This window comes from Schistocerca cancellata, chromosome 5 (genome assembly GCF_023864275.1).
Source record: "Schistocerca cancellata isolate TAMUIC-IGC-003103 chromosome 5, iqSchCanc2.1, whole genome shotgun sequence".
Taxonomy (NCBI): Eukaryota; Metazoa; Arthropoda; class Insecta; order Orthoptera; family Acrididae; genus Schistocerca; species Schistocerca cancellata.
Genome location: NC_064630.1, coordinates 153,239,975 through 153,255,838, shown reverse-complemented (window position 1 = coordinate 153,255,838; position 15,864 = coordinate 153,239,975). Strand labels below are relative to the sequence as shown.

General features: G+C 40.1%; 1 protein-coding gene across 1 annotated transcript in view; it reads right to left on the bottom strand.

Moving 5' to 3' along the window:
• Positions 1-236: 236 nt before the first annotated feature.
• The window catches only part of LOC126187612 (serine/arginine repetitive matrix protein 1-like), a 459,987-nt gene continuing 444,359 nt past the window's right edge, over positions 237-15,864 (bottom strand). Inside the window, exons 6-7 of the mRNA XM_049928804.1 lie at positions 8,432-8,725; positions 237-1,548 (exon numbers count right to left, since the gene is read on the bottom strand). Coding sequence (XP_049784761.1) covers positions 1,255-1,548; positions 8,432-8,725 — 588 coding nt within the window. The 3' untranslated portion in view covers positions 237-1,254. The remainder of the gene's footprint in view (positions 1,549-8,431; positions 8,726-15,864) is intronic.

The window sequence follows — 15,864 nt, the reverse complement described above, 5'->3', positions numbered from 1 at the left end:
ATTAATCAGATAACTTATTTAAAATTACAGTAATATTCACTGTGGTTCTTATAAACATATACTCATGAAATACATCACCTCAAAACTCTTTCTAAAAGTAGCTGAGATCATTTAAAAAAATAAAATGACTTCGTAATTCAAAGTTGGCAATACTTTGAAATCATTGTGAGAATTTTGTCGAAGCTAGTTTTCATGGTCAAAATAATCATTATGGCACACACATGTTAATTTCACAGTCACATTCAAGCTTTAAGCTACTATTACACTTGTCTCAGGTGTATTTTGGTGAGGGTATAGAACAAGGATTTTCATTTTATTACTGGTATTGCCACAGTTGCTTTCGATGAATATCAGGTGTGATACAGTAAATTATTTCTGAAATCATTCTTTCACTCTACATATAGCAAAGAAAAAATAATTAAGTAATTGACCAAATTTTAGATTAAACTGCAGTAAAGTACAGAGCGAGGACAGTGGCTACTGAATAGACAAGACATTTTTTTACATATCGAAGACAAAGCAACTATTTGGTTGGTGTGTGCTTAGATTATGGTCCTAAATCACAGTCATACTCTGACTATGGAACAAGAGTCATCTAGCACATTTATTGTGGCTGCTTAGTAATGGTTACACCCCTGCCAAGGTCTAGTCTGCAGTCTAAGGTTCCTAACTACATATTTAACATGTCAATTACCACCTGTAGATCTGAACATAATTTAACCACAGTATGAATAACTGCATGAATTTTTACAAAAAGGACATTATTTCGTATAAATATGACATGTTAGACCAGAAAATGACAAGAAAATATGACAGTTTGAAGAGTCTAAGTTCACAGTCCTTTATATTAAATGTAGCTACAAAACTATGGGCCTGTAATCAAACATTTTAATGAAAATATGATTTTACATTATTGGAGGTAATTATTATGTAGGAGCTATATCAGTACGAATCTTATACTGATGTAATTTTGCAGAGCTTGTATTTGTCATTTGTTTTAGTTAATGGATTTACCTGTAAATATTTCTGAATTCTGTTGCTTGAGTGTGTGAAACATTCAGTTTTAATCTAATAAGAATTCCTGCAACAATTTTGACACGTCTGGTCAAGAAAAAGTATTTTCATGCACCTAATCAAAATTTTTAGCCAATTATTAACAAAAGAATAAATTATGTTTTACAGATGTACTTGTTATAGAATTGCAGCCTTTTAATATTTTAGTACAGATAAGTTTACATGAGCTTTTAATGACATTTATCGACGCCGTGCACCGACCTTCCCTGCACTGGTTCTAGCAGCAGGTGCAGGTTTCTTATTATGCTGCATGTTGGCACATCGGGGGATGTGCCGTTCAGCAGCAGCCTCATTAAACCGCCGCTGGCAGTGAGGGCACTGGATGTAGTCAGATGTGTCAAGCGGTGGTGGTGGAGGCAAATCTGACAGCTTCCCTCCAGCTGCCAAATGTGCCTTCATCTCCTTTGCTGCACGAATTGTTGCGATGAATTCCTCATGCTTTTTTCTCCAGTCTGGCTTTTTTGCTTGAGTTTCCTGAAAGAGAGGCATTTCCAAGTTGTTGTAGTCTAAGTAATTTATCATTTATCTGAATGAACCACACTTAAAAGTAAATAGAAAGAAAAGAGCAACCATAGCAAATGTTCAGTCAAGTCATATTGAAGGGGTAGTCATACTAAAAGTTCATCTAATGGTAGCAGGTAAGACAGTGGCACAAGAAGAATGCATTAAAAGTCCATCCTGTTTGCAAAACATTTGGAGGAGAAAAGGTTATAAGGTAACAAAAAAGAAAATTAAAACAAAAATTAACATATATACAGGGTAGCAAGAAGCAATGTAGTGCAACACATGGGCAGAAGAGGGTGGTTAAAATGTAGGAGTGGTTTACAGAATTCAGAACATCAACAATAAAGAAAGTGTAGTAAGAGAACACTATTTGGAGATGGGATGGTGTGGAGGGAGCAGAAGATAAGAATTGTGACAAGAAACCCTCACTTGTGAACTCCCAAAGCACTGTGAAAACTGATACAAAACTTTTCACTGACACAAAAAAGGGAAACCCCCCCATCACACCCCCTCATATTTAGTAGTGAGATTGCCCAGTAGAGAGCCCTTAAAAAACTGAACCGAGATCAAGCATTAAAACAGGAAGAATGTGTGCTGAACTGTGAAGAAAGAAGCAAAATAGAAACAGAGAATGGTCCAAGCTCAAGATATGCAACATTAAGGGAATAACAAGAACTAGGGCATTGTGGTTGTGTGGTCACTGTGTTGAACTACAAAGCCGGAGACCTGAACATGAATCTCCTTCATGCCCCCCTTTTCCATGTGATCATTGACATATCTGTTCACTGTGTTCAAATTTGTGTGTGTAATGATGTAATGTCCATTTGGAACACCAAGGTGTAACAAAGGGACCTCCAAAAGTATTTACCTCATATTTGTTCTACACAGGTACCACTCATGTGTTCTGTTCTGGAAGTTTTGACTCTTAAATCCCTTTGTTGTAACATAGTTGTTTTCATTTCTGTGAGAGGTCTTACCTGCTCTCACTTTTCATTACATTTACGTGCAGTGCTAATATATTCTTACCATATGACTCATATTCTATAATTAATTGACAATTGCCAAGATTACAGAAGGAGAACAGATATGTCAATGACTGAGTGGACAATTCATAAATTTGTGGGGAAAGGGGGGGGGGGGGGGAGGCATGAATTGGATTTGAACACGGATCTCCCAGTTTGCAGTCCAACACCACGACCACACAACCATGACGACATGGTTCTTGCTATTCTCTCAATGTTGCATATCTTGAGCTTGGACCATTCACTGTATTTTTCTTCTTTTTTCATCATTCAGTACACATTCTTCATGTTTTCATGCTTGATCTGTGTTCAGTTTTTCAGGGCTATCTGCTGGGCCTTTCACCACTAAATCTGAGGGGGTGCAAAGGGGAGTTTCCCTTTTAAGTATTCAGGCCATCAACGATGTGTTGCACAACAAGGTAAACATTTGGAGTTTTAGAATATACAAAAGTAAACCATGACAATAAAAAGCGCAGACAAGAAGAGGATCTTTAGAAATGTGGTGCTATAGAAGAGTGGTGAAGATCAAATGATTAGACTGAATAACTAATGATGATATACTGAACTGAATTTGAGAGAAAAGAAATTTATGGCACAGCTTGTCTAAAAGAAGAAATTGGTTGACAGGGTATATCCTGAGACATCAAGGAATTGTGTTGGGTAATGAAAGGAATTGTGGGGAGTACAAATTGTAGAGGGAGATTAAGGCCTGACTGCAATAAGCAAGCAGAAATGGATTTAGGTTGCAATTTAGTCTTGTACGTGTTAAGAGGTCTTCAAAGGATAGATTGCAGTGGAAGGCTATTCTTTGGAATGAAAACTATAAAAACAACAAATTAATTTTTTCAGTAGTTCAAAGATATTTTATTTTGCAAGAAATTCTACTTTGAATCCTCAACACTCTGGAGACCAAGACTGAGCATAGCTCAGACCACAACTCTGTGTTAAAGAGACCGTGTTGGAGTAAAGGTCGAGCTATGTTGTCTTGATGCACGGGTTACCTAATGCTCGAAAACTGGACTCATTTCATATGAGAATGATGTAGGGACATCTTGCTACCTGTCCCTTGACTGATGCTGCCATCTGTTGTCAATTTCTACAACTATTTTGAAAGAAACATTAGTGAATGTAACAGCTGCTGTTGCGAATGGCTGAGCCAATATCATTGGATTTCGTGTGTGTACTTGTTAGGTTTTTCAGTTTACTGTAATTCTGCTCCAAATGCATCACATTTAGTTGAGCGAGAAAGAAAGTCAGGAAGCTCAAGAGTAGGAAACTGCTCGACAGCTGATCTTGCACTTTTATCTTGGGAAAATAATTATACTTTCTGTTATTATTTTAAAATTTATAATCTATCAAAGCACTAAAGTAAATATGAAAAATAAATCTTGAAGATTTGTCCTTGAAGATACATCAATTCCATATGTGCCAATAATTATTCAAAGAACAGGATAAATGGCTGATTTCCTGGGTTCATTAGTCTTCTAATCGGCTGGTCTCCGAAATGTTAATCCTGCCCACTTCCATAAAACTTGTATGAAGTGCTTCCTATAATATTTAACCAATTTTGCATACAATTTTATTTAAATTAGAGATCTGAAAGAAAGATGTGTGTCAAAAGTAACCTTTTTTCTCTGGTGTGTTGGGTCAAATATAGAAGACACCAGTACTTTGTGCACAACATTGACAAAAAGTTCACTATAATTTAATAGTTATTGTACCAGACTCAACATTGTTCTCAGTTGGATTTTCATGAATGAGCTTCTTTTACACCCCAAAAACAAAATGATCTGCAGTGTCAAGAAATTTAAGAAAGCATATTGACATGCAAGATGGGTTGTCTGAAAGTGTTTGCCTGAAAGGAATGAGGTAAACTAAGCATTGTGTGATAAGATCATTCGATTCATTATTCAGATAAGTTTCTCTGCTCATTCACATTATTCACAGAAGTTTGGTGTGTGACATATCAATTCCTATATATTTTTGGTTGTAGAATCAAAATTGAAACTTAGAAATGTGGTATCATGTAAAGCTTGAGATATTTAAAATTCCATTTCATTTTAACCCTTAAGTAAATTCTGTAATTCTATTTTTTATATATGTAAAGTATAAAAACTGTCACTAGGAAGTTTTTTTTTCTGCGTTATGAAGTGTCAGTTTTGAAAAAGAGTCTTTAGGTGAAAATTGAATTCTTTCGCCAGAGCATTCTGAGGTAACAATGGCATTTTGTATTGAAAGCTGAATTCAGTGGCTAAGAAAGAAAAATGTGAAAGCATGTTTTTGGTACTGGAGGCCATGAAATTTAAAGATTTGCTGTGATATAAAAGTTATTACGTTACATACAGGTTTACAGGCTAGTTTCACAAAATCCTATTGTTTTCTATGCTTGCTGGACAGGTGATACATCAAAATCAGTTTTAATGCCAAGATATACCATATGAGAAAATGGATTCATACTGCCTCCACTTCATATTAAGTAAGACCCGACAAAGTTCTGCAAAGGCTGTTGATAAAAGACTGAAGTTTTCAAATATTTCAAGGAACATGTTTAATGTTGTTTTGTAAAACCTGAGTTGTTGTTAACAAATAGTAATGATTGTTAGGTTAGGACCAACTGTACCCAACTGAATAAAGGCAATCCTTGTTCCATTAACTTGGTGAAGTTTGTGTCCTATGCTGAAAAATGTGTTTAATGCTAAAGGTAGAAAAACAGTTGTATCACTAGTACAGCAAGAGCACATATAGAATAATATCTCTCACACAATCACTGATAATGCCTTAACAAATTGAGATGAAATGTGTCTAGCAAAATAAACACACAAACAAATTGCCTTTATTCAGCTGAGAGTTCTAATCTAAAAATCATTAATATAACATTTTCAAAGAAGCTTTTCCCAAAATCAGCTAGGACATGTTGAAAGAAGATGTGCTTACTAGACCACAAATCAGAAAAACTTTTGAGAGGTGAGACCTTCAATGCTAAACTCATGGATGTTGAGTTATATGTTTGAACTTATTTCAGAGCCTCTGTTCATTGCTTTCTGGACAAGACTATGTTTCTACAGAGACCGATCTGTTGGTAGTGCAGCTGATGTGGCATGGACTCAACAAGTCATTGGAAGCCCTCACTGCCTTCACAGCCATCCATAATCACTAAAGTATTGCCGGTGCAGGATTTTGTGCATGAAATGAACCCTCTATTATGTCTCATAAAAGTTCAATGGGATTCTTGGCAGGTGATCTGGGTGGCCAAGTTATTCACTTTAATTGCCCAGGCTGTTCTTCAAACCAGTCATGAACAATTTCAGCCTGGTGACATGGTGTACTGTCACTCATAAAAATTCCATCGTTGTTTGGGAACATGAAGTCCTTGAGTGACTGCAAATTGTCTCCAGGTAGCTGAACATAGTCATTTCCAGTCAAAGGTTGGTTCAGTTGGACCAGAAGGCCAAGCCCAAGCCCATTCCATGTAAACAAGCCCACACCATTATGGAACCACCACCAGCTTGCACAGTGCCTTGTTGACAACTTGGGTCCTTGTCTTCATGGGGGTCTGCACCACACTTCAGCCATAAGGATTCATCTGATCAGGACACGGTTTACCAGTCGTCAAGTGTCCGACCTATAAGGTCATGAGCCCAGGAGAGGTGCTGCAGGCGATGTCATGCTGTTAGCAAAGGCACCCGCAATGGTTGTCTGCTGCCATAGCCTATTAACACCAAATTTCTCCACACTGGCCTAATGGATACATTAGTCTTAAGCCACACAGTTATTTCTGTGGTTACTTCATGCAGTGTTGTTTGTCTGTTGGCACTGACAACTCTATGCAAATGCCGCTGCTCTCAGTTGTTTAGTGAAGACTGTTGCCTACTGCATAGTATGTGGTGAGAAGTAATGCCTTAAATGCAGCCTCTTGACACCGTGGATCTCTGAATACGAACTCCATAATGATTTCAGAAATGGAATGTCTCATACACCTGCCTCCAACTACCATTCCGTATTCGAAGTCTCAATTCCAGTTGTGCAGTCATAATCACTTCGGTAACCTTTTCACATGTATCACCTGAAGACAAATAACAGCTCCACCACTGCACTACCCTCTTACTCTTTGTGTACATGGTGCTACCACCAACTATATATATATGCATATAGCTGTTGCAGGACTTCTGTCACCATAATGTAAATGGGGTGTAGAATTTCTGTAAAATAAACTTTCTACATTTGCACACAGATTTTTTTCCTGCAAACCTTTGTAGCTGTTAGCAATGAACTGAGTTAAAGCTTCAAGCAAACATTCTTACTGTGGAACATTAGAATTTCTTGTTTAGAGAGATTGATGAGATACCTTACGAAAGAAAAGCATCCTCATACCATTTCAGCAAATAAAGTGACATGAAAATGGATTTGAAATATTTTTCAATGTAGTACTCGGATAAAAAGTTCTCAGTTAATGTGTTGCAACAATTTAACCGAGATTTTTTAATCAAAATGAATCAATTTTGTAATGTGTTATCATTTCTTTTATGATTATTGTTTTGATGAAAAAGTAATATGATTATTTTGATATTTGGAGCAAATGTTTGATTAATGTTACAGTGAGGTGAGAAAACTCATGAGATAGTTATGGGCACTTCCACAGGACAGGCAGTAGTACTGCATGCTCAAGGTATAAATGGGCAGTGCATTAGTGGAGCTGTCACTTGTACTGAGGTGAGGTTTTCAACGTGACTATGGCCGCATGATGAAAATTAAGGAATGGTAGTTGGAGCTAGACACATAGGACATTCTAGTTTGGAAATTGTTAGGGAATTCAATATTTTGAGATCCACTGGTGAGTGTGCTGTGAACAACAAATTTCAGGCATTACCTCTCACCACAGACTATGCACTGGCTGATGTCCTTCACTTAATGACCGAGAGCACCGGCGTTTTCTTAGAGTGTAGGGCATATGACAAATGTTCTGCTAGCATAGTGCAATGAAATTTGTCATTAACAGGTTACGGCAGCAGACGGCCGATGCAAGTGCTTTGCCAAGAGCACGACATTGCCTGCAGTGCCTCTCCTAGACTCTTGACATATCGATTGGGCTCTAGATGACTGGAAAACTGTGGCCCAGTCAGATGAGTCCAGATTTCAGTTGGTAAGAGCTAATGGTAGGGTTTGAGAGTGGTGCAGACCTCCCAAAAACCGTAGACTCAAGTTGTCAAGAGGGTACTGAGCAAACTAGTGGTGGCTCCTTAATGTTTTTTACATGAAATGGACCAAGTCCTCTAGTCAATTGTTGGCTGGAAAGGGTTTACCTTCGGCTACCTGGAGACTATTTACAGGGATTCGTGGTGTACACATTCCCAAACTACAATGTTATGTCACCGGGCCACAATTATCTGTGATCGGTTTGAAGAACATTCCAGACAGTTCGATTGAACAACCAAATCACCCGACACGAATCCCGTCGAACATTTGCGGAGACATAATTGAGAGGTCAGTTCGTGCTCAAAATCTCAGACATGCAACACTTTCGCAGTTACGAATGGCAGCAGAGGCGGCACGGCTCGACATTTCTGCAGGCACTTCTGACGACTCGTCGAGTCTGGGCCCCGTCGAGTTGCAGCACCGTTTCGCGGAAAATGAGGTCAGACACGATGTTAGGATGTTTCGGTTTTATTGATATTCACTACATATTGAAAATAAAATCAGTAAGAGTTTATTATTGTTTTGTATCTCAGAAATGCGACGTGGTAGAGAAAATCTCGTAGCCTCTCTGAATTCGGCATCTGAGAATTAGGGAAATCCACCCACTTAGAAGTCTGATTCAGAAAAACATTAGTTACCTTCTTTGTTGGCGGGCCCTTGAGCAGCATCTTCCTGACGAAAGTCTCTGCCTCGGTGCCCTTGACGCGCTGCTTGACCGGGTCGAACACCTTGCGCTTCTTGGTGGTGGTGCGCCGGCAGATCTCCTCGTGCTTGGCGACGCGGTCCGTGGCGAAGTGGCGGCCGCAGTTAGAGCACGCGACCAGGTCGTCCCGCGGCGGCGCCGACGCCACTGCGCGGAGGGACCCGCCGCCGCGCTGGCGGCCGCTGCCCGACGACGACGAGGCGGCCGACGGCGTCGGCGTCGGAGCCTTCTGCCGGCACGACGAACAGGCCACTAGTCATTCGCGCAGGCTTTATTGTTCGAGCAAAGTCGGAATTTTCTGGAAACTGACATCTATAAACGTGCGTTTGCACGGTAGTCACTTCGTTAGTATTAGGTTGGCGCATAAGTTCGCAGCGATTTTGTACTGCATGTTGCTATGGGCTTATTTATCAATTGTCTTTTTTTGTACTTCATAGTTGCTATTTGAATTTGCATATTGTCTCTTAGAGATAGTGAGTTGAGTGATGGGAGTGCCAAATGGAGAAATCGGAACATTTCCGACATATTCTTCTGTTTGAGTTCAGTAGAGGGGTGACAGCAGCGGAGACAACCGGAAACATTTGTGCAGTGTGTAGCAATAATGCCATTCGACAGAGCACGACAGCAGAAGGTTTTCTCGTTTTAAGGACTCTCCACGTTCAGGAAGATCTACTGGGATTGATGAAGATCCTTTAAATGTATTAATCCACAATGATCAACGCCATTGAACGCAAGAGCTGGCAAATGTGATGAACTGTGATCATTCCACCATCGTGCGACATTTGCATGCAGTGGGCAAGATTAAAAAATCAAGTATATGGGTACCGCAAGCTCCAAGCCAAAGTCACAAAAATCTCCGAGTGGCCAAATGCGCATCTTAGACTGCTCGTCATCAATTGGCTCGTGGAAAACACTGACCATTCCTATATCATATCGTTACTGATGACGAGAAATGGAGTCTTTATGCTAACTTGAGGAAAAGAAAAGAATGGCTGAGCCCAAGCAAACCAGCAACCCCCCATACAAATACCTGTGCGCATCTACAAAAAAATATATTATGTATCTGGTGGCACAGCGACGGTATGGTGCTTCCCCGAGATGTAGCCATCATTGCTGACATTTATTCTCAAAAACTGAGACGTCTTGCAGACCCAGTCCAAGAACAACGACCAGGAAGGCTGCATGAAGTCGCTGCAGCTTAGTCGCATTCAAAACACTTATACCAATGTTTACCAGAGGCAGTTCATCCATAGCACATGCTTGCTACGGGTCTCGTGTTGCCAGGAGCCTTGCATGGTACTGCCTATTTTTTCTGGGGGAACATTAAACCTAAGCAGTTTTAATTTGTATACAATATGTGCGCACAATTGTGCAGTGATCTTTGAAGCACTGGAAACAATAGCCACTCACATGAAATTGCATATTTTCGAGCGTTTAAAGAATGCATTCCGAACAATTTTATTTTATCAAACCACATTTCACATATTACAAACTGACTCTAGAGTTTTATTTACATATTCTTTTCCACCATAGTCTGCTGTGCATTATTACGAACTTGTGTCAAAATATTGCCATTACAGATTTTTTGCGTTACACTGTTAATGGACTTAGTCTCAAAATGTTTCTTGATATGTCCTCGCACCATACTGCCACTCAGTGAAACAGTCTCACAGCCAACATACTGTCGAAGTCTGTCAGATTTTCGTTTGAATTACAGATGATAATATAGCTCACGCTGTACTGTTTTTGTGGTCCTGTTTCATGTCCTTTTCATAAATTCTGATATCAGACCGAGTGTCTCTACGGTGACTTTGTTGGTGAGACTTATTACTGGTAAACGGCGAGTTTTGTTATATGTAAGAAAGTAATAAGAGTCAACTGTGACGTGTACTTTTAGTGTCTTCTGTGTTGATCATATTGCTCAGAGAACGGTTCAAAATTGATTGTGCATAAAATCTGTTACTGCTGAATTTAGTAAAATAAAATGTCGTTAGGCTATCCATTCATTCATACACACTATCAGTTCACGTGACATGTTCCCTGGTTATCTGCAACAGGTTTCTTAAACACGTTATAATGATATTACATAAGTATTTGTGATACTATGTTTAGATGGTTCAAATGACTCTGAGCAATATACGACTTAACTTCTTAGGTCATCAGTCGCCTAGAACTTAGAACTAATTAAACCTAACTAACCTAAGGACATCACACACATCCATGACCGAGGCAGGATTCGAACCTGCGCCGTAGCGGTCGCTTGGTTCCAGACTGCAGCGCCTAGAACCGCACGGCCACTCCGGCCGGCACTATGTTTAGAAATTTATGATATTTCAGCTACTACTACTACTACTACTAATAATAATAATAATAGATGAAAAAGGTATAATGACTGGAAGAAAAGATAAGAAATTCCAGCAATTATACGCAAATATAAAGTACAAGTATACCGCGTGTACCTCCTAAGAAGCGTTAGGCGCATTTTCTCTCATATTTCGGCAGATATTTACAACTTTGTTTTTGCAGTGAGTGGTTGGAATCAGTCCAAACAAATACTGCTCATCACCTCTTTCGTGCGACGCACAGTGTCAACGGAAAGCGTCTTGTTTGTTTCCCTTTGCAAAAAGATATTTAAAAAACCGGAATTTTAAGTGTCAATAAAGCGGTCCCAGATTAGTCTAGTGTTATATTCGTTTTATGTTATGTATTAACGGGGACAGTGAAACACGAAGAATAACCAGTACTCTGTTAGCGACATCACCGCCATGCAGCAGCGCTGCTCAGTGGCTGCTGGACTACTGGTTATTGTTGGTATTTTACTGTCGCTGTTCATACACATCGATAAAACGAATATTGCACTAAACTAAACTGAGTCTGCTCAATCGAATGGATACTTAAAATTTCGTTTTAAAAAAATCTTTTTGTAATGGGAAACAAAACGATGCTTTACGTTGACACTGGGTGTCGCGTGAAAGATTTGATGAGCAGGATTTGTTTGGACTGATTCCAACCACTCACTGCAAAAACAAAGTTACAAATATCTGCCGAAATATAAGAGAACATGCGCCTGACGACGCTTAGGAGGGACATGCGGTATACACACATCTTTATCATTTCTCAATAGAATTCTAACTCTAACTGTATTATACATCAGATCCGTTCGGGTCTCAGTAAAACTCTAGCCACAGCACGCTCTGTGCGTGATAACAATTTCAATTTCCACATGAAGTCCTATGCTTTTGTGGGACTCAGTAGGACTCGAGACACCGCCTCGCATGTTGGTTACCAGTTATTTAGTTATATGGTGTACAGCATGAACGAAATTTATGAAGTAAATAGGACTTATTGCGTCTTTTAAGTCTCTCTACAGTAAAAACAACCAACATCTATACGAACTAAAAAACCTAATATAAGATATAAAAGCCTGCTCAACGTATGTTCTTAATATATTAGGCAATAATAGTTGTTCTTACTGTTATCTGAAAATGTGACTACAGTAACTTTTGAGGTGCTTGACGCTTTAGCTGTATGCATTCTTTATGCCCTGAACCTTGGAAGTTCCCTGTCGGATTTTTGTTTAGAATATTTCTAGTTGCCCAGGAATCAGGGTTTCTTGATACAAGTCCATCTACAACGATGTTGCCCCCGCTATCACTGTTTAGAAAACTATGTAGTACAATATCAGGTGAACAGATTTCTACATTCGCATCTGATTGACGTTTGCCTATTCTATGCAGCCAGCCGGGGTATGGTCCACGTCAAATTATGAGATGGATAATGCCTCTACTTGGGCTCATATAATGCAGTTTCTTCCTTTCTCGAATGTCCGAACAATTGATACATATGACATCAGTGCCATTGTCCCAGTTCCTCTGCCATGTATTGGTTCTGCAGGTCCTAAGTAGTTGGATTCCCTAGTGATCTGCCTTACTTGTCAAGGTCCACTTTCCGCAACCAGTAGCACGTAGCTCTGTAGCTGATGATTATTTTTTGCAAAATATGTTCGCAAAATTACTAAAAGTGCTACTGTTGGTGTTATACCAAGGGCTCCCGTAAGTCTTGGTTGCATGCTTTCCTGCATACGTCTTAGGTTTGGTTTCAAACGATGATAACGTAGCGCAGCTGCTGGGCCCACACCCAACAATGCCACAAAGATGGCAATATGATACAGTTTCATTGTTGAGAAAGATATTACTAAGCCACAGCCCCAAGCCGGGTCAGCTCGTGCACGATTTTGCAGTCTTTCTCGATGACTTTACTGAGATGAGCTGAGAAATTTCGTTTTTCCGTCTAGGTTCGATCCTAAAGATCTACACACGACTTCTGTGGATATAATTTGCTCCTAATTTGAGAGTAGCAGCAAAAAAGCTTTCTTGTGGGCAGCTGTTTTGAGTTCTTCGTTAACGCACCATAGCTGCAACCGTGATAGAACTCTTGATTTTGCCTCCGGTTTTGCCCAACTACTAGAACGTCGTCCGCATCGCTACGACACTATCTACATGAGAAGTAGTCAACCTTTTTTTACCTGCAGCTCGTTTTAGCTTCTCCGTTAGCAGTAAAATTTTCTAACCGCTCAATCCTTTCTAATAAGGGGAAATCCCCGTTGCACCCCATCAGATTTAATGGTAAGATGGCCCGGTGGATATCCCGTCAGAAACTGAACATAGATCAAGTATGGAAACAAGGAGGCGGTGTACTGAACTGTGAAAAAAGAAGCAAACAGAAACAACGAACCGTCAAGCTCAAGATGTGCAACATCAAACGAAAATGAGTAGCCATGGCGACGTGGACTGCAAAGTGGGAGATCCAGGTTCCGATCTCCTTCGTGAGGCATATATATATTCACAAAGTTATTAACTGTCCGTCCGGTTATTGACTTATCTGTTCGCTATGTTCAATTTTGTGTCGTGGTGTAACGTCCGTTTGCAACAGCGACGTGTAACGAAGGGACCTCCATGCGTACGTACCTCCTATTTGTACTACACAAGTACCCCATGTTATGACACTTGACGTTCCGTTTTGGAAGTTTTGACTCTTGAATTCCTTTGTTGTAATATAGTTCACGCCCGTTTATTTGTTGTTCGCATCTCGCCTGCTCTCACTATTCATCACATTTACTTGCGACGATAATACACTCTTACGACTTGACTCATTCTATAACGAATATATAGTATGACAACTGTAAAGACTACTATTGCCAGGATAATTTGTAGAAATTAAAAAAATATAATAATTCATTACACCTTCTTCCAGTTTTCATGCTTGATCTATGTTCAGTTTTTTTCGTACTATCCACTTACCATTAAATTTGCGGGCGGTGTGGGGGGCGATGGGGGAATTTCCCTTGCAAGTAAAGGTGATTTAGTAAAGTAGGGAAGTAACTTTACCTTTCGAAGTTTATGAAGCAGAGTTGCAGCAAATTAAAGCTTATAATAATAATTAGTTACCACATACTTTACGTCAAATTTTATGAAAACTCAGTGGAAATGTTTTAAAAACACACCATGAAAGCTGGAACGCGCATTAGTGGGCGGTAGTGACCAGGCTGAATACCACTGATCTGCATCACCCTTCCTATCCATTACGGCTAGCAAGGACACACTGGTTAGATTTTTAAAAAATTGGGACATTATCTTCACATATTACAAGAAAGTATAATATATTTAAAATCTTATGTGCAATTACAATATATTTAAAACCTCAGTAAATATTGCTAACATAACGGCTATGGGCCCCACGCGGCCTTAAACTGGCCCTATTGATCACAGAACAGAACAACACGTTTCGAGTTTCCGTGTTCTGATGGAGGTAGAACAAGTAACCATTTGGTAGCATTTGTACACAGTTGAGCAAGTCACACGCAGTGTTACTGTGAGTACACCAGCGTGGAATTATTGCTAGAAGGCTGGAGTGGTATTAAGTGATCGGGACCAACACTTTATGCAAAGACGCAGCCTGGTTGGCAAGTGAGAGTTGTGATGGGACAGGTAAAGGGCTACAAGTGGACGACTCAAGTAGGGCAAGGTCTTTCGTCCAACATATTTTGTACAGAGTGTAACGAAAATGATACAGACAATCTTCGAGTTCTTGTAGAGGACGTCTTGAACAAATTGAAGACAGGAACCCATGTTCAGAAACGTTGCCCAATGACGCCGCACAGCTACTGGGAACCCGTACAAGACATGTCTGAGCTTGTACATTGATGGACGGCAAGCAGTGTCGTCGTTACAGGCGAGGATGCGTTCCAGTCCATCTAATATCCTGAGTGGCATCAGGCCTATCGCTAGGAGGTCAGTACTCAGTCCGTTAGTGCAAAAAATTATGCGTGGTGACCTATCGGCAGGCGCGCACAGACGCTCGAAGTCCGTCGGCATCGCTTTGTACTATCCTGTGTTGTGACATGAGTCACGAAGGAGATTTGTGCGCGGAACTCCCACTTTGCAGTCCAATAGCGTAATCATATAACCACGAGGCCAGGCGTACTCATTTTCGTTCGATGTTGTACATCTTGAGCTTGACGGTTCATTGTTTTTATTTGCTTCTTTATTCACAGTTCAGTACACCACCTCCTCGTTTCCATGTTTGATCTACGTTCAGTTTCTGACAGGCTATCCACTGGGCCATCTTACCATTAAATCTGAGAGGGTGCAATGCGGATTTCACCTTTTTGGAAAGGATTGACCGGTTAGAAAATTTTACTGCTAACGGAGATACTAAAACGAGCAGAAGATTAAAAAGGTTGACTACTCCCCATGTAGACACTGTCGCAGCGATGCTGACGACATTCTGGTAGTTGTCTCAAAAGACACTAGGGCAAAACTGGAGTCCTTAAAGTAAGATATGCAGTCGCGCACGGGCCTGCGACCATGACATGAACTTGAGGAGACTTACCGCTGTTGAATAGGTCACTGGAATAACTAGTCACTTGCTTTTCAAAAATTCTTATTTATTGACGCGTTTCTCTACTTGATTTCTGATATTGAAGGCTTATTTATTGACGCTTTTCTCAACTTGATTTCTGATATTGAAGGCTGATACACATAAATATGATCTGAACTAAGACCTTTATGATGCTCTCACAATGGGCTGTGACTGAAACGCATCAATAAATAAGAATTTTTGTATAGCAAGTAACCAGTTATTCTAGCGACCTACTCAACAATGCCGGCCGCGGTGGCCGAGCGGTTCTAGGCACTTCAGTCTGGAACCGCGCGACTGCTACGGTCGCAGGTTCGAATCCTGCTTTGGGCATGGATGTGTGTGATGTGCTTAGGTTATTTAGGTTTAAGTCGTTCTAAGTTCTAGGGGACTGATGACCTCAGATGTTAAGTCCCATAGTGCTCAGAGCCATTTGAACCATTTTTTTAC